This window comes from Notechis scutatus, chromosome 2, assembly GCF_049901735.1.
Source record: "Notechis scutatus isolate UNSWTSFEM ecotype Mainland chromosome 2, rNotScu1.2, whole genome shotgun sequence".
Taxonomy (NCBI): Eukaryota; Metazoa; Chordata; class Lepidosauria; order Squamata; family Elapidae; genus Notechis; species Notechis scutatus.
In genome coordinates, this window is record NC_142010.1 from 36,794,744 (window position 1) to 36,816,437 (window position 21,694).

At 37.5% G+C, this 21,694-nt stretch overlaps 1 protein-coding gene across 2 annotated transcripts; it reads right to left on the bottom strand.

Moving 5' to 3' along the window:
• Positions 1–4,655: 4,655 nt before the first annotated feature.
• PROK2 (prokineticin 2) lies at positions 4,656–21,116 on the bottom strand. 2 transcript variants are annotated; one of them, XM_087954583.1, is made up of 3 exons: positions 20,516–21,116; positions 8,387–8,512; positions 4,656–6,935 (listed from the first exon to the last, which is right to left on the bottom strand). In XM_087954583.1, the coding sequence occupies exons 1-3, from the start codon at positions 20,747–20,749 to the stop codon at positions 6,810–6,812; spliced, it is 486 nt and encodes a 161-aa protein (XP_087810709.1). In that variant the 5' UTR covers positions 20,750–21,116; the 3' UTR covers positions 4,656–6,809. The 2 variants fall into 2 exon arrangements, with proteins under 2 accessions (XP_087810709.1, XP_026534876.1); XM_026679091.2 differs by having other exon boundaries at positions 4,657–6,935; positions 20,678–21,116.
• Between the last annotated feature and the right edge of the window lie 578 nt (positions 21,117–21,694).

Sequence of the window (21,694 nt, forward strand, 5' to 3'; positions counted from 1 at the left end):
ATCTCCTTGATTAGTTTCTATCCATGTCTGTTTCTATCCATGTTCTGTATCTGGCCTTTGGTCCATCAAATATTGGAATGCTGCTGTCATGTCATCCCTGGTCCTTCTCTTCATGAGAATAGCCATGCCCAGATCGTGCAACTATTCTTTATATGTTTTAGCCTCCAGTCCCCTAATCATCTTTGTTTCTCTTCTCTGCACTCTTTATAGAGTCTCAACATCGTTTTTATAGTGTGATGACCAAAACTGGATGCAGTATTCCAGGTATGGCCTTACTAAGGTTTTATAGAGTGGTATAATATCTCACGTGATCTTGATTCAATACCTCTATTAATGCAACCTAGGACTTTTTTGGCTGCTGCTGCACGCTGCTTACTCATATTTATTTGGTTGTCCACTAGGACTTCAAGATTCCTCTCACAATTACTGCTGTTAAGCCAGGTTTCACCTAATCCGTACCTGTACTTTTGGGTTTTCTTGTCTAAGACCTAACTGTTGGCTATTCCTGCCATCTTAGTATAATTTGCAAGTTTGATGAGTTCCCCTTCTACTCCCTACTTGAAGGGGAGAGGAGAATTAAAGGCAAATGCAGACATCCTGATTTTTTATTGGGGAATCTTTCCAGACGTCCAGTTTGCTTTAGTTCTTCTGATTCACTCTGAGATAAAAGCAGCATCGGCTAGGATAATTGTCTCATATCTGCACATCATTCTTATCATTCATCTACAGTCTTCATATCCTCCAAGTACCCCTTTCACCCCTTTGTCATCTCTAACTCATTAACAGCTTCCTGGCTGGTTTTCAACTTTGAAAATATCTAAACAAGTTCCTGTTGAGTTGTTAGTTTACTTTTGTCTTGAGGTCCTTTCACAGGATGACTGATTGACTGCATTTTTATTATTATCCTTCTCTTTTCCTGCTAGAGATTTTGCACTTCTTTTGGATTCCTACTTTCTGGCAAAATTAGGTGGGATAAGTTAGTTTCCCTTCTAGCTCTTAGATTGTATGAATATAAAAGGACCCCCCTCCCTATTATAAATCCAGAGTGTGAAGTCCTGGTTTCCTTTGAAGCTTAGTCTCTGGAAGTAAATCAAATTGCCTCCCTCCCAGTTTTCCTCCTTTGAAAAAATTATGTTTCTATTTGTTATCCTGGTGATGAGCTCAGACCATCTGCTCAGCAAAGAAGCAAACATCTCTGCAGCCAAAAAAGCTACATAGCTCCACACAAGCAATCAAATAATCATCCTGAAAATTAGCAGATCTCCCCCACAATGCAGCAACTCCCTTGCAAACTCCTCTGTACTTGTTATATTTTGGGCACTTTTACGAACAATATTTTTCTTCACCTTGTTTATAGGCTGATAGGGTTTGCTGATTCTTTGAAATTATGAGCAAAATTTAGGAAATCAGAAGGTATCAATGTTCTTTTTCTAAATATCAATAACTGCTCTGGAAGTTGTTTGACTTCTTGCTTTTGCTTCTCTTGAAATATAGTTATTCATGCTCTTATATCTTTTTTCTTTTCCAAATTTAATTTGCATCTTTGTTTTATCACTTTTATTTTTTAACTTAAGTAGAAATGGTTAATATCCATTGCTGGAGATTGGACTAAATCAACTATTAACTCTGAAAAGGATTGGTTTTTCTTATATATGTATTATCCAATGGTGGATAATGAAAATAAAAATAAAACTGATCACATGCTTGATTTGTATGTAGACCAACTTTCAGATTCTCACCAATTTAACAATTAAAACAACTATAATTTTATTTTAAGAAATAAAACCATGTTTTAATTAGCATTTCTAACATAAATTTTATCTTCTATTCAAGAAGTAATAAAGTTTTCTATTGTTTTGGGTCAGCTTCTCGTACAAAGCAATAGACACCTAACAATTTAGACTAGTGTTTCCCAACTAAGCAATTTTAAAACACGTAGACTTCATTTCCCAGCATTCCCCAGCCAGCATGGCTGGTTGGAGAAGTCTAGAAGTTCAGGTCCTCACATCTTAAAGTTGCCAAGTTTGAGAAACACCAATTTAGACAATGCTACCCCAGAACTAAATCTACTATCAGCATTAGTCTCCATTTGACATGACATAAGAGAGCAGACTTCACATCTTTATTCATCAAAAATGCATTCTTATTCTTGAAAATTTAAAGAATTAAAGCCAGTAGCATTATTATATGGCAAAATTTGGAAAACTTACTTCAAAAATACAGCTTTGGATATTTATGAAAATTCTTTATCTCCATAGTTTCCCCATATATTCATATATCTTTGAAACAGAAAAATTAATACAACTCAGTTGTACTGGAGGTTAGTATCATCACTGTCTATCTTTCCTTGAAGATTGAAATAAGATACTGTCAGCATTCCAACTAACCAACTCCAAACCAATAAACTCCGAGACAGGCATTTCCTCAAAGTTCCATTTTATGAATTGTCATATTGGCATACCTGGGAAAACCCAAATCTAAGAGTTCCAGGTTTTCCCTTCCCCAAAAGAAAATAAAAAATCCATGCCCTGCACCAATAAGTCCATCACATGGCCCAATCAAATCATCGTCCCATCTGGAGACATTCCTCCAGACACTCCTCCAGGTGCAGGGCAACATGTCCTTGACTCTCTGAGAAAGAACGTTGTTGAGTTTAATCTTCTACCTCACTATGAAATGCCCCCTCCCAAATCTCCAGGCACTAAATTGGCAGCCTCAAAGCTTCCAAGTAAAAAATGGCTTTCAAGATTGACAGATACTTTAGATGGGTTATTGATTGCATAGAAATGTCAACTAGAAATTAGAAACTGACCTATTTAGGTTTAATTAAGATGTCCCTTTAGACTAACCATTTTCCCAATCAGATATTAACCAATCATATAATAGAAGTTCAAGATTTATATAAACATTTTCCCCTCCCTCCTCCTTTTTTTCTCCTTGCCGTTTCCCACTGATCGAGAGCCATCGATAAAGCAGCATCATTTTGTCATCTGTTTTTGCATTCGTTCTCAACTGTCATGAGAGACCTTGGAGCAAGGACAGTTCTTTCCTCTTGACGTGTTTGGCTGATGAATTCCATTCACACAATCAATGCCTGCCTGAAAAATAGTTTGCTAGTTGATAAAAGGCAGCATTGCTCTGACAAGATATGAGCTATATGAAGCACTGCACCTGACTAAATTCTCTTTCATTGTTCCATGAATCCAAAACAATTTTATTGCTGTTCCACTTTATATATTTTATTATATGCTTCTTGGTCTCTTCACAATATTGCAAATGACAGAAACCAAAGACCTCAGTGGAGTGCACTATAGCATTTGATCTACTTATGCATTTTGAAAAATAAGCAAGCACTGAAGAAATAACACAGTTTTGAGGGAGACTAAGTTCTTCCAGCAATGGGTAGATTATTAGAGGCAATTAAAGAGGATAAAACAAACCTGAAGTGCTACAGAACAGAAGTAATAGAAAGACAAGCCTGAAATAGTTTAACCAAATTATTTCCAAATTCATTCACTCGAAAGATTCTATGCAAGTAACTGGTTTTCTAGACATTTTCTGAAACATTTAGCTTTCTTATAAACCTAAGCAGATTTAAGCTTATGCATTTCCTTCTACCTTTCATGGTCTCCAAATCTGTTTTGCAAGAATTTTAACCATCTAGCTAGTAAAGCAGAATACATTTGGGGAGCTAACAAATGTTTTTCCTTCAACAAATGCATGATTATATTTGGGTATTTTCTTTTATCTAAAATCAATTTCTAGGAATAGAGCAATAAAGGTTCTTTACCCTGTTAGTAGAAATAATTTGGTCACATCTTCAAATTTACTAGCTAATCAGAACCATGTTATGATTATTCCTACACTGTTTTTTTTATTAGTTCACAGAGTGAATCAAATCTGGCATTAAGATTTCTCTGAATTTCCTAATAATGCACATGTTAGTTCAAAGGATTAAGCTAGGTTTTCCCTGACATGCTACTTTAATGCAAGCAAGATATTCTGATGTGATACATCCAATGCTTTACTACCAATTTAAAGTAAGCTTATATTGACTATGCAGTTTTTAGTAGCCTCGCTTAAAATAGCAAATATCTGGCTTTAGCTACTTACTTACTGTTTGCCTATATACTGTCAAATATATGTGTAATTCTGTTTCACTTTTATAGTTCATATTTTCTTGAAATACTTAACAGATCTTCTTATCTCTCTAAACAAAGAAAATGCAGAAACAAAATATGGTAAGGAAGTTCTCAACACCCAACATTTACTCATACTCAATCAGATTTATTTCTAAATGAATATGTTTATGATTTTTCTGATTATTGTTAACTTATCTATGAAGCTTTATAATATATTCAGAATTTTCATATATTGGAAAAATTGGAAAAACATCTTAAATTTAATAGGCCATATTTTAAGCTAAACTTTTTGTGTGTGTTAAACCTTGTAAATTCCTTAGCACCTACATGTTTTTAGAATGTTTTCTGAATATAATGTTGGTGAATGACAACTTTTACAGGATAAAAACTATATGTAAAAATAACAATGCAGACCTCAATAAAATATTTTAATTTTATTATTCTGATACAGAAACCTTTGCATATCAGTATTTACATATGAAGTCAGAAGCTTCAAAAGATTTTCAGATTTTAAGAAATATAACAGGAAACTGGATTTCAGGTTCTATTTATACTAGATAATTCTTTTTCTCATTTTCATTATATGATTTTATTTTAAATGATTCTTCTAAAATTTAAGTTCCGCGGTGCAAAATTGGTTTTAACAACTTTGTTTCAACCTAAAGCAACATGTTGTCTATTTTTAAGCATACTTTTAAGTATACTAAGCATACTTAGTACAGCAAATTTGTAATTGAAATATCTTAAGCAACTGTTGCTTAAGAATGAAGTTTGAGGAAGTTGTGGCTGCTTCAATGCTATTGTCTGTTGCTGCACCTGCACTCCCATAATCTGACCTGCTCCCATTGTGTGCCTTCCCTGACTCACACAGCATTTTTGTGCACCCCCATATGCCCTTCCTGACTGTGCTGCTCCCCAGTTTGGCATCTCTTGTACACCCTTCCCAGCCTACACTGCCCTCTGAGTGTTGTCCCTAACTTGCATGGTGCTTCTTGTGATCTTCCAAGCAATCTCAGGCACACTTCCTAACTCATGCCACTGCCTTGCATGCTATCCCCAACTGATACGGCACCTCTCACACACACCCCTACACCATTCTCACATTCTTCTTCCCTCTACAACCCCTTGCATGCCCTACTTGACTGTGCAGCATCTCTTACACATCCCTATGATCCACTCATTCTTCTTGATCTGCAATGCCCCCACCCCCTTCAGCACAATCCACATGATACCTCTCAACAACCCAAGATACCTTTCTTAGACTATGCCACCCATCCTTATGCCATGTGTTACCTGTGATGTCCACCCAACCTTTCCCAAACCACGTGGCACCTCTCATGCATCCCTTTTTCTTCCTCCCTCCCTCCCCTACTTACCTGCCTGATGTTCTTGGACTTGTAACTTCCTACTGGCTTCTCCACTGACTTTCTCCCTGCAAGCTTCCCACAAGCAAAGTAAATGGGAAAGTTGGCAGCAATTTGAGAGAGAGAAAGAAGGAAGATAAATAATGACAGAATGAAAGTAAGGCAGGAATGAGGCAGGGAAGGAAAGAGGAGGGAGGGAGAGAAGAAAGGATGGAAGCGTAGAAAAAACAGTGGAAGGGAAGGAAGAAGGGGTGGGAGAAAGAGAAGGAAGATAATGACGGAGAAGGGAAAAGGGAGAAGGGAAGGGAATGTTCTCTGCCAGTTTCCCACAAGAAAACTCATTGGGGAAGCCAGCAGGAAGTTGAAAGTTGCTCCTGCTCCCATTGGTTTTTTGCCCACCCATGGACATTCTTTCTTGATTCAGGTAAGGAAGTATCTCTAAAATAATGATCCAATGGGGCGCACGTTGTCCAGTATAAACCGACATTCCCAAATAGGAAATAGGCATTCTAACTGTACCTCCAAAGTGCAGCAACATAAACACGTATATACACAATCTGACACACACCTTTACCAGCATTGTATCCATCCTATTTATGGAGCTAATATAAATTAATTATTTCTCACTGATATCAATACATCAGTGAATTTCATGTTATTTTTCCCTAAAAGACCAGAGCTTCTAATAGAAAAAATGCTTGTTTTCTTTCCAAATTTGCTAGTGCAAATCCACCAGGAATTGGATGTGAAGATTTCTTTGCTTTTTAATTTTTTTTTTCTGTAATCAGTAACATTGATGTGTTCATTTCAGTTTGGCAGGCTAAAGAAAACTCTCCAATTAAAAAAATGATTTGATGATACTGGCTGCTGAATGGACTGGGTGACTGATTAGAGTATTTTAATGGGAAGACAATTCGACAATAATATGACTTTTTTCTAGGTGTGCTCTACTTGTGGCCCAATTTGCCTATTTTTATGACATTGCCAATAATATTTTTCTACCCAGAAAAATGAATTGGGTCTCCCTTGGTCTGCCAAGCATAGATGATGGGCTGTATTCCAGCTAGCATCGCTCATATTATACAGGCCTACCTCAGCCCATCCTTATTTGAGCGGACACAAATATAAAGAAACTGTACTTGTCTAACAAAAACTCTTGGGCTAATCTTAAGTATAGTATCTTAATAATAAGGCTAGAAAGTATACTCTAAATTTCCTCTGTGAAACAATGTCATCACAGTAACAAATGGGGGTCTTCATTCATGAAATATGCAATGATACATAATTCTTCATCATCCTTCTGCTAAAAATAGATGTCATCATTTTTGAACTCTGGTAAACATTTGTATTTGCTTGGAGAAATCCGGACACAAGCCAAGTTAGGTTCACAGGGACAGCTGTGATGCATTCTTCTTCCCCAAAATGGAATCTGGAAAGAAATATTTAGAGTTAAGACATAGGGTGACTCCCCCCAAAACTGAGCAATGTTTTGATTCAGTGCCCATTAATGTACTTTCCACACTTCGAGCTGTTTCATAGATATGCCATATCAGTTATTCTATCTTCTTTGTAGCATATGGCAATATTAACTATTTCCATAGCATGATTACATTATGAAAGCATCAGCTTTGAAGAATCAGTTCAAATATTAGCTAACTCCCATGTGGCAGTTTGCTAGATAAAGCATTTCAATAGCTTCAACCAACCACACATTATAAGTTGGTTACCCAAGTTGTGAGTGTCTTTGGTAGATAGCAAGATACTTCTGTTAGTTACAAATATTTTATCGTTTTCTCTGTCTCCTTAAAGAAGAGATATTGGATGTACTAGAAAACAAATGGTAGTAAATAAGCATGATTAATAAGGAGGAATGAAGCAGTAAATACAAAAAAGAAATTATTCTGTCTGCATAACTGGCAATAAATAGGATATGTAAACATGTTTAAATCTATCAGTTAATAAATACATTCATGATATAATGGTGCCTTTTCCAATCTTCTGCTCTAAGAATGTGAATTCTGGAGGTGCAACTGTAACACATTCAGAAATTCCAGAAGTTTAAATCAAATTAAAAATTAAAAAGCTTAAGTTAAAAGGAGAATTGATCCACTGAAATTTATGCTACAACTTTGTGGTTTTTGTTCCCACTTATTTCAATGGGGATTGTGCAACTAACAGTCTGGATTCAACTTTAACTTAGAAGTTAAAGGAAGTTTTTGAAATAAAAATAAAAATATTTGTTTAACATCCTTTTACATCACATTCTATGTAAAATTATTTAGCTAACACTGGATATCTTTAGGTATTATAAGAGGAACTTTAGTCATAGTAACCATCATAATTCAGTTCAGAAAGGTGGCAATTAGGAGCCCAATAGAAATGAAAGCACTCAATTTAAAAGAAGTACCCCAATATAAGGAATAGATGACCTGATTCCTTCCAGATGTTTGTGATCACATCTCCCATTTTGTCTTGGTTGAGTTCAAATTCAAATCCATCTGAAAGACACTACGTTGCTTGCCTCAGATCAAAGAAATGTGTGTTTCAAATGTGATTTTTAAATAATCTTCTCTGTCTAGAAGAACATAAGGGCCTAAATATCCTAATAGTTGGTCTTTCTCTTTAAAAAAATTGGTTAAATGAGACAAGATCAAGTAAAAGCAGATAATAACATGCTGATAAGTTCTAGAATGCAAAATACTAGTTCGCCTTAGATCTTTTATAAGGATATCGTACAATAGGAATAATGATAAAAAACGTTCTTAACTTTTGCAGAAAGAATATTATTTTATACAGTTTGGTTTATTGCTAATATTTCTATTAATTTTTTTTCTATATTTAACATTATACAAGAACTAGAATATTACATAATAGACTAACTTTATGACTTAAAGGATGACAGTCTTCTCCAAAGATGCCCATTGGTGTGCAAATTCGAAGACTTTGGATCCAGAGACTAACAGCACAGCACATGCCTCCACCACATTGCAGATCTCTGTCACAAGCCTTTAATGTAATACACAGATATATAGCATTAGATATATAAAAGAAACAATAAAACAATCTCAGGCTATTCCATTTGCTCATATATCTAGAAGAGAGATGTTGCTTACAAAAAAAAAAATCAAATCAGAGATATAAAACTGAGCAAGCAACTACTGAAATAATTTGAGTTATATCTTCTAGAGCAGTAGCCCCCAACCTTTTGGGCACCAGGGACCAGTTCCATGGAGAGAGGTTTCACATGCTGCCTGCATCCCATGGATGGGGGAGTAGAGATAGCTGAGGGGAATGTGTAGCCAAAATAACATTCATTCTTCTGGGAACCGAGGACATTCCCACCAGCACCTGGAGAGGCCTGGAGGGAAGTCACCCAGGAGGGAGAGTGTGACCTAATTGGGGCATGTGATGGTTGTGTGTAATGGGAGGGGAGCGCTTTGGACTTTGAATTGGGTGGAAAAAACCCGGGGGACTTCAAAGTCAGGTTTTCACCAGCTGTGCCAATATGACATGCCTAATAACTGTACTTTGAGGAAGCCTCTGTCCTTGGAGTTTTGATTCCATTTGGGCTGTTATTTGGAACCCTGACACGTCACTTGTTTGTGCGGATTAGTTTCTGTCATGTTGCAGACCTGGGCCAGTCCTCGGACCGGGGTTTGGGGACCTCTGTTCTAGAGGAACCCTACATCTAATGCTGTAAAAGTTGCTGCTTCTCTAACAGAGTGAGCCACAGTTTCCCTTGGTACCTACTTGTCATTGAAGGAATGTGTCAGACTCATAGATGCTCTGCGCCACCTATTGATGGTGGACCTAGAAATTCACTTTTCAGGATTCTTCACTTTGAGATAAAAAATCTCTGTCTAGCATCCTCCAGGCATATATTTCAAATAAATACATTTGACTCCCTAACATAAAAATTAGATGAAGACTACCCTAAGTGGAAAACAGATAGGGTTCCCCTAAAAGAGGTAGCCCTCAACTATCTTATGTCAGCTCCATAAGGTAGACTAGATTAAGACCCTGTAGGCCTAAAACTATTTTTATTAGAACAGCTATAGTAATAGAATTATGCAAGTCTGAATATGCTTCCTCTTCTCCCTCCTTTATCTTCATGTGATGGAGGGATTGTCTGAAGCATTTTTGTCTTCTATCATTACAAAAGCGTTGATTGGAGAATTGCTCATCTTTCCCTATCTCTCTGAAGAACTTCAGTGTGCATTTTGTGTGGAAGGTCTGATAATTTAGCCAGACTGCTAAAACAGTGTCTGTGTTCTTTTCACCATTCATTGAGCAACTGTTCCAAGCTAGGATGGCACTGAACAAATAATACATACAGCCATTTGCAGCACCCCCATGGGCACAAGATTAAAATTTAGCCTCTTCTAGGAATGTATTCTTGATGGTTTTAAGCCAGATAAGTGAACCTGAAATTTCTTAACTATTGAACTTACAAGGCACACCCAGCCTGGCCCTTTGCAAAGAAAAAGAAGGGGAAAAATGCCGAAGGCAGGAGAATGTTTTGTTTTTGGAATCAAGGATTATCCTTTCTTTTCTTCTTTTCTTTCTTTTTCTTTCTCCTTTTCATCCTCCTCCTCCTCTCCTCCCTCCCTCCCTCCCTTCTCAATGACTGTTAGATGCTGTTTCAGATAAATCACAGGTTCCTGGGTATGGAATCATATATTTAAAAAGAAGAGCTTCTGTCTCATTTTTAACAATCAACTGAATGGATTTACGTGAAACACATATGTTCTGTAATAGATATAAAAACCAAACAGTTTTAATAAAGTTGGAAATATAGACATAAAAGGCAATGAAAGGCAAATTGAAAATGGAGAACCAGCACAAGTAATTTTAGAGATATGAGTAAAAATGATATTAACATTTTGAGACACAAAGTATTGCTTTAATTTATTTAATAAAATGTTTCCAGGGAACTCTAGGAACAGATTTGATATTGGCAAATATGAAATGATTTGAATTATTGAGGACTACATTGTTATATTACTGCACTTATTTTGGCTTCTCTTTTATTTCAGGTTTTAAGATTACTAAATATTATAAGGTTTTTCCACAGTGGCATAATAAATAAGTGCAATGACTTCATGAGCTGATAATGGTGCTGAGGGACACATTAATGCACATTAAACCAAATGTTCTGTTTAGAGGGTTTCATTATGAATATAATTACACTATATTCTACTCCACAACTATGTAATTTCAGCAATAAAATTGATAGCATCACATGTATTTATTAAATAGCTGTTGTCTGAGAGAAAAAAAGTCCAGATTCTCCACATAATAATATTACAATTCAGGAATAAATTTTGTATTATACTGAAAATTAGGAAAGTAGGCTTCCACTGTGAGTCCTGACTGACTGAAGAACTTGTGAAAAAAATGAAGACAAATGCTGTAAAGAATGAAAGGCTGGCAAGTAGACTGGCTCCTTTGAATCTCTCTGGAAGAGGAAAGATTGGGAAATTGCCCAATGAGCGCTCTGAATGGTAGTTCCTTGTAAGGAGACTGTAAAATAGCAGCCTCCCATGGTTCTGAGCACCAGAGGCTGAGGGAGATGATATCTGAGGTCTCACCAGTGACAGCATGTTTTAGAAGGACCCTAAACCAGCTAAACTTACTTTCTAATCACATTCAGAAAAATTCAATTTCATAACTTTATAGATATTAGAGATCTTCAAAATAGTGAGCTTAATATGACACCTGCCGACTATTACCTTATTTGGATTTAATATATTTTAAGCAGAAATTAAGAGTTTAAAATAATATAAAATTGACAAAAGCAAAAAAAAGGGAGATTTTGATTTAAGAAAGTTTAAACAGATTGGAAGATCAAAGAGATTGGAATATTGGTTATTTTTATGGTAAGTTTTTTTTTAAAAAAACAAGTAGATAATTTAATAATATACTTGTGGGAAATGACTGAAACTGAACTAAAACCCTATTAGAAACTGAAGGTTGCAAATGGACCTAATAAAAAACTAAAGGATGAGGCAGAAAGAGTTAAAATGGTTAAGCCAGCTCTAAATTTTTCTTAAAGGGTTTTGAAACATGGACTGAAATATTAATAACCAATACATATTTCAATGGATAGACTTTTAGAACATGATGAGAAAATTTTTACAAATGTTTACCTACATAGACATTATAGAATTCAAACACATGGAAGAAACTGCAATTACCAAAATGTGTATACAAAAGAGAAATCAAGAAAAGGATCTGGGCATGGAACAGCTGTGGTAAGAAATCCTAGACAATGCTTCCTTATAGGACTTACAAAGTAGCTGAAAGGTTTGAAGACTCCTTTTAAATGCAAAAATATGATGAAAAATCAAATCCTGCAATATTATTAGAATGATTTTAATGATCAAGGTTATGTAGAACAAAAAAGACATATACATCTGGGCTACTTGAACAGGGATAAACTATTGATATTTCTGGACCTTTTGCTGAACTGGGATTGAAAATATGATTTCTGGGTTTCATATAGATAAAAATTAGATAAAAGATAAAAAGGGAGAAGGGAAGGCTTTTTAAAAAATTTGCAACTTTAAAAGAGAGTGAAAGTATATTAGCTTATGCTTGATATGTCATGAATGTTCAAAGCCACTTCATTACAGTATTGTCTTTGCTGTCTTCTACCTTTCTTTTTCTTTTTCATTTTTCTGTATCTTCTGAACTTTTATTTTTATTTTTCTTTAGTTTGTATTAGTTTTTACTGTTTATTAAACATAGCAATATAAACTTTAGTTTGTATTAGCTTTTACTATATTCATTAAAAACTTCAATTAAAATACTAACCAGAAAATTAAGACAAAAAATCAGATCCATTCATATATCAATGTGGGTAAAAAATCCTAATTCAGCTTCCAAAAGCTTTCCTTGTCAAGTCATTACCTTATTATCAACATTTTAATTCAATTATTTTATCACACATTCATGTTTCAGATGTCTAAAATTTATAGATGTTTCAATTCGCTGGTGTTTGTAAGTTCATGATGAACCAAAAAGTGAAGTTCCTCTAGGATATTTTGCAAGTACATGAAGTACTACACTATTTTTGGTTGAAAGAGAAATTCAGTGGTCTGTTGTGGCCCAGGCAGCATGTAGTTTGATTTGCCTCATGTAACCACACACAGGAGCTGCTGAAAGGACACAATCTGATTCAAATCACTGCTGACCAGAGGTTGCCTGTCTTCAATGTAGTTCCTTGAGCCAATATGGGCAAAACCAGAGATGGTATTCAGCAGGTTCTGACCAGTTCTGGAGAACTGGTAGCAGAAATTTTAAGTTCGGAGAACTGGGAAATACCACCTGACTGGCCCTGCCCCCATCTATTCTCTATCTCCCGAGTTCCAGTTAATCGGCTGGGTCTTCTTTCGTTGCCCTGCACAGGAGAATGGAGCTGGAAAGCAGGTTAGTGGGGTGCGGAGGGAATGGGATTTTGCAGTATCCTTCCACTGCCATGGCTATCAAGTGAAGCCACGCCCACCAAGCCATGCCTACAGAACCGGTAGAACAAATGTTTGAATCCTACCACTGGGTAAAACACGAATGAGGCAACTTCTTTTTTCTTCTTCTTCATAAAAATGGTATTAAATGTTCAAAATATGCTAGAATGTTAGAAGGGGACCAGACGGACTCATTTCCATAGAAATGCTGTCGGAGTATTCAAGCTATTATTTCTTTATTTCTTGGCAGAGAATGTGGGTCCAGTATCCTCTCTGGTGGGGAATATCCTTGCCAAATTTCAAGGAGCTATATTGGATTGTATATAGAAAAACTGCTCTCAAAGAATACTAACACTTCTTGAACGTAGTAAGTGATTGTTGAAGTGAGCAATAGAAATGTAAGAGACAAACTCATCTTTTCAATAAATAAATCTCCTTTCAGCTACCCCAAGAATCCAGACTTGTCACAGAATTCAGTAGTGCTTCTTCCTTTCCACTCGACATGTTATTTTATGTCGATGATCAAAGCCCTCCTCCCAATTTCTTTGTGGCATGACTGCTATTATAGCAGTACAGTTGCATCCCAGGGCTCTAGGAGATCAGAAATGAAGCCTGGAGATACTCATTCAGAACTGAAATAATTTCAGAGTTCTCCCTTTTTCTCCCAGATAAATGAAAACATGCTTTGTATTATGCAGATGCCAAACTTCAGCAGAATCTAATGAATTTGGTGTCACGGGAACGAGCTTCCTTCCTGATGCATTGGTCAAGATGCTAAACTAGGCCTGGGCAGTCCACCCTCAGCCATGGAAACTCACTGCAGGACTTTGATACGGGCTTTTTCTCACAGTCCAACATGCTCATAGGAACGTTGTGGGGATAAAGTGAAGGGGAATACAGGAGCTTATAACAACTACTTGATACTATTATTGTTTTAAAATAAATCACCCAACAGTATATAAGGGCCTTCAAACTTGGCAAGTTTAAGACTTGTGGACTTCAACTCCCAGAATTCCTGAGCTAACATGACTGGAGGAGGAATTCTGGGAGTTGAAGTCCACAAGTCTTAAAATTGTCAAGTTTGAAGACCCCTGGATAACATATAAAGAGGTTTTCCCCTCCTCCCCAAGATTTAAAGTTGTACTGAATCTTATCTCCATTTTAAATGTATTTATTGTGGGCATTTTATACAGTCTCAAATCTTAAACAAGTAACTCTAATAAACATAAAAATAATCATAATTTATACCCCAATATGCAGCAGTGCAAAATACAATTAAAAATAACCATCACATCATAACTGAGAATTTCAAAAACAACTCACAGTTGGGCTTCACTAAGGTTTGCCCCCAAAGAACCAGGTCTTAATGGCTGTCTGAAAGGCCAAGAGGGTTAGATCTTCTGAATCTCGGGCACTAGGTCAGAGAATGGCTCTCAGTATGTGAGGAAGAGAAGATCTGTTTTCATCTGACACTCAGACAAAACTCCTCATTTGGTGCAATTAGTCATAATAAACATTGTACAACTATAATGGAATAAAAATCCAATAAACAGATTTAAAAAAAATATGAAGTAGACAGTTCACTCAGTTTAATAGTAGAGAGAGAAAAGTGTTTAAAGTCTAGGTGCTGAATTCCCAATCCAAACAATTTACTATTAAATCTTTATAATACTCAGAATGCCACAAGCAGTGCATTTAATGACAAGAGTAATTAGTAGTTGTTGTTCACACATATAGACATACATACACATGAAGTTTCTTTCTGAGACTGGCAGCAGGAAAAAGGAAAACGAGACAGGTTTCAATCACTGAATTAACACTTTTAAAAGTATCTTCCTGTCAGAAAATACCAGAAACAACTCCTTCATTCTGTTTAGGTTATAGATTAATTGGATAAGCATTAAGAATTTAACACCCCCAGATATTAGTTCATGTACTATGTTTGCTTCATTAAGTACACAGCAGATTTTATGGCAGAATAATGGATATTTCAGAGTTGGTTGTTGCAATGGTTAAACTACTGGGATAGAAACTGGGAGACTGTGAGTTCTAGTCACACCTTAGGTGCAAAAGCAGCTGGGTGATCCTAGACCAGTCACTTTTTCAGCCCTAGGAGGCAATGACAAATCACTTCTAAAGTCTTGCAGAAGAAAAGTATAGGTTGCACAGACTGTCCAACCTATATTGACTAAAAGGTGTGCATGCACACATACACACAAAAACCTATTTCCCATGGTTAACTTAGACTTAGAAGACTTACAATAAGAGAGTTGGAAGGGACCTTGTAGGTCATCTAGTAGTCCAACTCCCTGTTCAAGCAGGAGGCTGTCAACTCATAAAATATTTCTATGGTCTTTTTAGAGTTGCCAACAGAAAGGGAGGGGGGAAAGGGGTTTGAAAGCAGTGCGGCAGCTTGGAAATCAAAAGTGCATTCTATAAATAGTTTTCAAAGATAGTAACTAGGTGACTGAAATTTCTGCCGCACAAAATTCTAACTGGAGAACATGATGGATGACTCTTGGCCATGGTTGTGTCTCATTGGAAAATATGAATTATGATACACCCGGGCCGGGGTGGGGGGGAGAAGCAGGGTCAAGGGTGACAATGAATTATGTGTCTCAGAGTTGGCTACATCCAGGCAGTGCTGGACATGTTAACTCCCAATAATTCCTTTTGAAGTTTTGGAAATTTGGCTCGAGACTTCTGACAGAGACCCTATACCATTTCTGACAAGTGGCGGTCTAGTTTCTTCTTGAAAGCCTCCAGTGATGACGCTCCCACAACTTCTGAAGACAAGCTGTTCCATTAGTTTATTGTTTTCACTGTCAGAAAAGTTCTTATTTCTAGGTAAAATCTCTCCATGATCAGGTTTCATCCACTGCTATCATGTCACCCCGGTCTTTCTTTTCACTAGACTAGTAATGCCCAGTTCTTGTAACCGTTCTTCATATGTTTTAGCCTCCAGGCCCCTAATCATCTTTGTTACTCTTCTTTGCACTACATCCTTCAACACCTTGAATCTCCAAATACCTATGCAAGGGGCTTCTTTGTAGACTTCAGTTCAGCATTAAATACCATCATCCCAGACGTTCTTCTAACTAAACTAATCCAGCTAGCAGTACCTGAAGACACTTGTAAGTGGATCATAAGCTTCCTAACAGACAGGAAGTAGCAGGTGAAGCTAGGCAGAATCACATCTGATACCTGCACAATTAGCACAGCCCATCCCCCAAGGCTGTGTGCTTTCTCCACTTTTCTTCTCCCTATATACCAATGACTGCATCTCAAACGATCCATCTGTTAAAATACTGAAGTTTGCAGATGACACAACAGTGATTGGTCTCATTTGAGACAGTGATGAATCTGCATAAAGACAGGAGGTTGTATAACTTGCCTTGTGGTGTACCCGGAATAATCTGGAACTGAACACACTCAAAACCGTAGAAATGGTGGTAGACTTTAGAAGAAACCCTCCCATACTATCACCTCTTACAATACTAGGCAACACAGTATCAACAGTAGAGACCTTCAAATTTTAAGGTTCTATTATATCACATGATCTAAAATGGACACCTAACATCAAAAACGTCATCAAAAAAGCACAACAAAGAATGTTCTTTCTGTGCCAACTCAGAAAGCTCAAACTGCCCAAGGAGCTGCTGATACAGTTCTACAGAGGAATTATTGAGTCTGTCATCTGCACCTCTATAACTGTCTGGTCTGGTTCTGCAACCTAACAAGACAGACTTCAGAGAGTAATTAGGACTACAAAAAAACAACAACAATTACTACCAACCTCCTTCCATCAAGGACCTGTATACTGCACAAGTCAAAAAGAAGGCTGTGAAAATATTTACAGACCCCTCACATCCCAGACATAAACTGTTTCAACTCCTTCCCTCAAAACGATGCTATAGAGCACTGCACACCAGAACAACTAGAAAGCCATCACTTTGCTAAATAAATAATTTCCTCAATACTGTCCAACTATTTATAAAGTCTGCACTACTATTACTATTAACCTTCTCATCTCTCATCACCCATCCCCTCCCACTTGTGACTGTATGACTGTAACTTTGTCGCTTGTATCCTTACCATCTATATTGACTGTTTCCTAGTAGGATTTGGTTGCTTATTGTACCCTATGACTATTATTAAATGTTGCATCTTATGATTCTTGACTCTTGACGAATGTATCTTTTCTTTTATGTACACTGAGAGCTTTTGCACCAAGACAAATTCCTTGTGTGTCCAATCACACTTGGTCAATAAAGAATTCTATTCTATTCTGTTTTTCTGTAATGAAAATAAACTTCAGAAACAAAAATATATATCTGTACAAACAGAAATACTGCTAGAAAGTTATAGACATTTCTACTGCTCTTTCATTAATAAGCCAATGATATTTACTTTCCTATAGTTTTAGACACATTCTAATCCCAAGTCCGAAATTTCCTCTTGGCAACATTTTATCATTGGATCTCTTTCTTACAGAAGAACTGGACTGTGGTAATTTAGGAAATGTGTTTGAGATGGAACTACTGTTTTTTTTTTTTTCCAAATAGCTTTTGCTTTGCTCTGTAGCTATCATCTTTCCTCCCACCTATTTAATGCTTCTAACCATGACAAGATCTCAGTTCCTGGACTAAGGTTTAGAAAAAATGCATCCCTACTTCAATATAATAGGGAATGAGATAGCCAGTTCTGGATTAATAGTTAAGGCACCAGGTTAGAAAGCAGAAGACTGTGAGTTCAAATCTGCCTTATGAAAGCCAGCTATGTGACTTTGGGCCAATCACTGTCTCTCTGCCCAACCCACCTCTCAGGGTTGTTGTTGGGGAAATAAGAGGAAGAAAATATGTTGGATATATTTATCCCCTGAATTATTTGTAAAAAGAATATAGGTGGGATATAAATAAATTAAGATGGGAGGAATCTAGAGGTAGTCCTCAACTTACATTGACACCGAAATTTCAATTTTAAGTCTTTGTGGTTGTAAATCATCATGTGATTTTATCACAATTTTTATAGCAGTCGTAAAATGAATCGTGGTGATTTAATTAATCGCATGGTTATAAGTACAAACAACCCTCACAAATGGTATTTTTTGCCACTGTTTTGCCAGAAACTGGCAAAAATTAGCAAGACACCAGTCGTAAATGTGAGCCAGTTGCCAAGGACATGAATTGTGATCATGGATGTGCAGTGATGTGACATTTTACAATGGTCAGAAGTGCTTTACAAGTTGGAAATCATCCTTTTCAATACCCTCATAACTTTGGACCCTCATTAAACAGTTGTAAGTTAAGGACTGCCTGTATACAGAATAGGGTGTATGGATGTCTTAATTTCATTTAATGCTGCACAACAGGCTAGTGATCTATGTCACCAGAAATACTGCTACATGTAAAATCTCCATGTTGTTAGTATCTGCATGGTTTAACAAGCAAATGGCACAGGAGGCAGGAGACTGAAAAACTGTGCACAGTGAACGTCTAAAAATTTAAAAATACACAAGGCACATAATTCTTCCCTAAAGCAGTTATGGGGCTTAAATACTATGTAATATTTAGAATGTTAGGAATAACAGAATCTTTAGCCAAGGAGAAATCTGGGAATTTTTTAGAACTGTAGCCTAGTTTTTCATATTGCAGTGAAATATGACACATTCATAAAACCTGTCTGTTATCAAGACTCTATACACTGACGAATGAATGGCAATGAAAAGTCTTTTAAAATTATGCCCAGACTTTTGCTTTCCTTTTGCAGTTTTTCACAGAATGATACACAAATTGGCAAGGAAATCTGGAACTATTTTAACAAAGCCTTTTGGAAAGTTCACAACATTTTGAAAAGTTTGCAAAATTGAATTTAGGTGCATGGGGAGTGGGAGAATCTGAAAAACAGAAGAAGTAAAATCTATTTTTATTATTATTATCTCAGAAAGGAATTTTGCAGTACAGTATGGCAGGGAAGCAAATTCACTTTGTTGCCATTCCAATTTTTTTTTTTTTTTTTGGAAATAAACCATGTTCCTTTGCACATTTGCATTAGCTAAAACCATATTTTTAGCTGAATCTAAGCACATACAAACATATACTGGCAACATTCCCACAGTGTTACCTTCATCCCATTCTACAAATTAGACAGCCTTAAATATGTACTCCTTTCCTGTAACTGATGTTAAGTCTGCACAGAGTTGCTCTGTAAGTGAGATGCATTTGATATAAATTTTGCACTAATTGCAACCCTGAAGAACGGCATCCTGAAGGCATATACATATAATCTCTTAGTCTTTGTCACTCGTTACCTTGGATGGTTTCTGATAGCTGCAAGGATTAGAAACTGCAGCAACAGACCCAGTTTAGTATAAGGATCAGGACTAGGGCAGCACCTTTTATGGTTTTCTGCTGAGTCAAGGATGGCTAGAAAGCAGGAAATTCAATGGTTGAGAAAGACCCTAAATGTTTACAGTACATCCTGAAGCTAATTTATTTATTTAATTTAGTTAGCACAATCGGTTTGCCTCCAGAAGTTGTGAATGCTGAAACACTGGAGGTTTCAAAGAAGAGATTAGACAAGTGTTTTTCTGAAATGTTATAGTGTTTCTATATCTCAAGGTGCTTTTTCAAGAGGCAACTGAACTTTCTGGTTTTGTTCTTTGAAGACGTTTTGCTTCTTATCCAAGAAACTTCTTCAGCTCTAAACAGACAATTATAAATTTCTAAATAGACATCCACAGACATTTAGTGTCTCTACGTAACATTTGAGCAGGGGTGAACTTAATAGCTAGAAGACCTGCAAGGTCCCTTCCAACACTGTCATACTGTTACTTTCAAGCCTCTATATTAGACACGCATCACGAATTAAGGAAGGAAGGGGAAAGCAACGAGCTTCAAACTTTTCCCCATAAGAAAAACGTCCTCGAAACAGACCAGATCCAATCGCCGGTGGCAGCAAGGGTCTTTAAAGGCACCGCGGAAACAGCCACGGGGAGAGCCGCGCTTGGAAGTTTTCGCCGCAACTAAGGGAGGCTGCTACGAGCACGTGCCCCCTCCCACCCCAAAAGACATTTCATCAGAGCCCCCCCTCCCCAGTATGCACCTGTTAACAAAGCCTCAGGGACGAACAGTCTGGCCCTTGGCAGGTATTCAATGAGACTCCTTTCAGGCTCAAGGACAGGCACCCGCCTCTCCTGTTCCCGCCGCCTGAAAAATACCCAAGGCTCTTGAACTAATTCCCCGCCTCTGCAACCAGCCTTGACAATTCGTATCTACTCCCTAATTCCCCCCCACACACACAAAACGCAAAACCAGCCCAAGACCCGCAGCCCCGGTCCTTTCCTCTACCCTCCCCCCGCGCCAAACCCTTCCAACGACTTATTATTATTATTATTATTATTATTATTATTATTATTATTATTATTATTATTATTATTATTATTATTATTATTATTATTATTAAAATAGAGAGGGCCATCATAAGCGCGCCTTGCTTCTTCCTACTTGCTCTGCCTGCCCCCTGGGCTCAGCGCGATGCCAACCTTCGGGACAATCTTCAATTTTCCCGCCAAAATGGACTGCAGCCTCAGATGGGACGGAGGCGGCCCTCCGTCTTCCCGCCGACTAAAACCGTCGGAAGATGAGTCCGCCCAGTCTTTCTTGCCCAGAAATGCCTGTGAGAAGGGCTGGCGCCCGGCTCTCACCCCAGTGATGACCGCCGAGTCCCCCGAGCAGAAGAGCAGAAAGAGGAAGGGAAGGCAGGGCAGGCTCTTCATGGCGTCCTCCGGTATTTATTTTTTGTTTTGTTATGTCTGTCCCGAGGCTGCGTCGGCAGCTCTGCCCCTCCGGACAGCAGCAACGGGAAGAAGAGCAGAGCTTGAGCTGCGGTCGCCGGAGCCGTTTTAAAGCCCCGGGCTGCCATTCAGAAGCAAGATGAGTCACTTCTCGAGCTACCCCGGCAACGCTGCTGTGCCGTCGGGGAGAGGGACCGGAATCCATACACGCCAATCCATACGAAAGCGCGAGCTGAAATACGAAAGCGCACCTCACCATATAGAGGAGGTACCCGCGGCTAGATACAGAGAAGAGCAACGCAATTCCTGGGAACTAAGGAGAGGCTGAAGGCGATCATGGAAAGGGTTTCAGGGCGATGTGAGCCCCCTTAGGGAAAGCTTTTACAACAGGAGCTGTAGTCTTAGCCAAGGGAACAACAATCACAGTGACACGGTAAAGCACTCAGAAACATACATGCAGATCTCATTAGACAGTCATCATCTGGCTGAGAGGTAATTTCATGGCCAATTAAGGCATGCAAATAAAAAAGAGACAGAATCTGGTGGTGTAAGATATGTACCCTACTTGGTGTGAGTATAAGAGGCACTACTCAAATTTCTCACACTATTAAGCATCTTTTAGTACAGTAGTTTGGGACAAATTCCTTGCAACTGTTTTTAGAATCTGCCCCTTATTCTCATATCCCTTCTGGGTGTTCCCCAAGTTAAAATAATAGGAAATAAATAAATGGAGAGATAAGACCAGACACCAAGCAAGATAAGGCACCTAGCAATATTGAATTGGATACATAAGCAGCAGATTTTCCACTAGAAAATTTCTCATTATTTTGAAAATAGGGAGAAAGATCTATGTCAGTGTTTCTTAAAGTATGGTTGTAGGATCCCTAGGGATCCCCCAAGATCCAGTCAGGGTCCATGAAATATAAA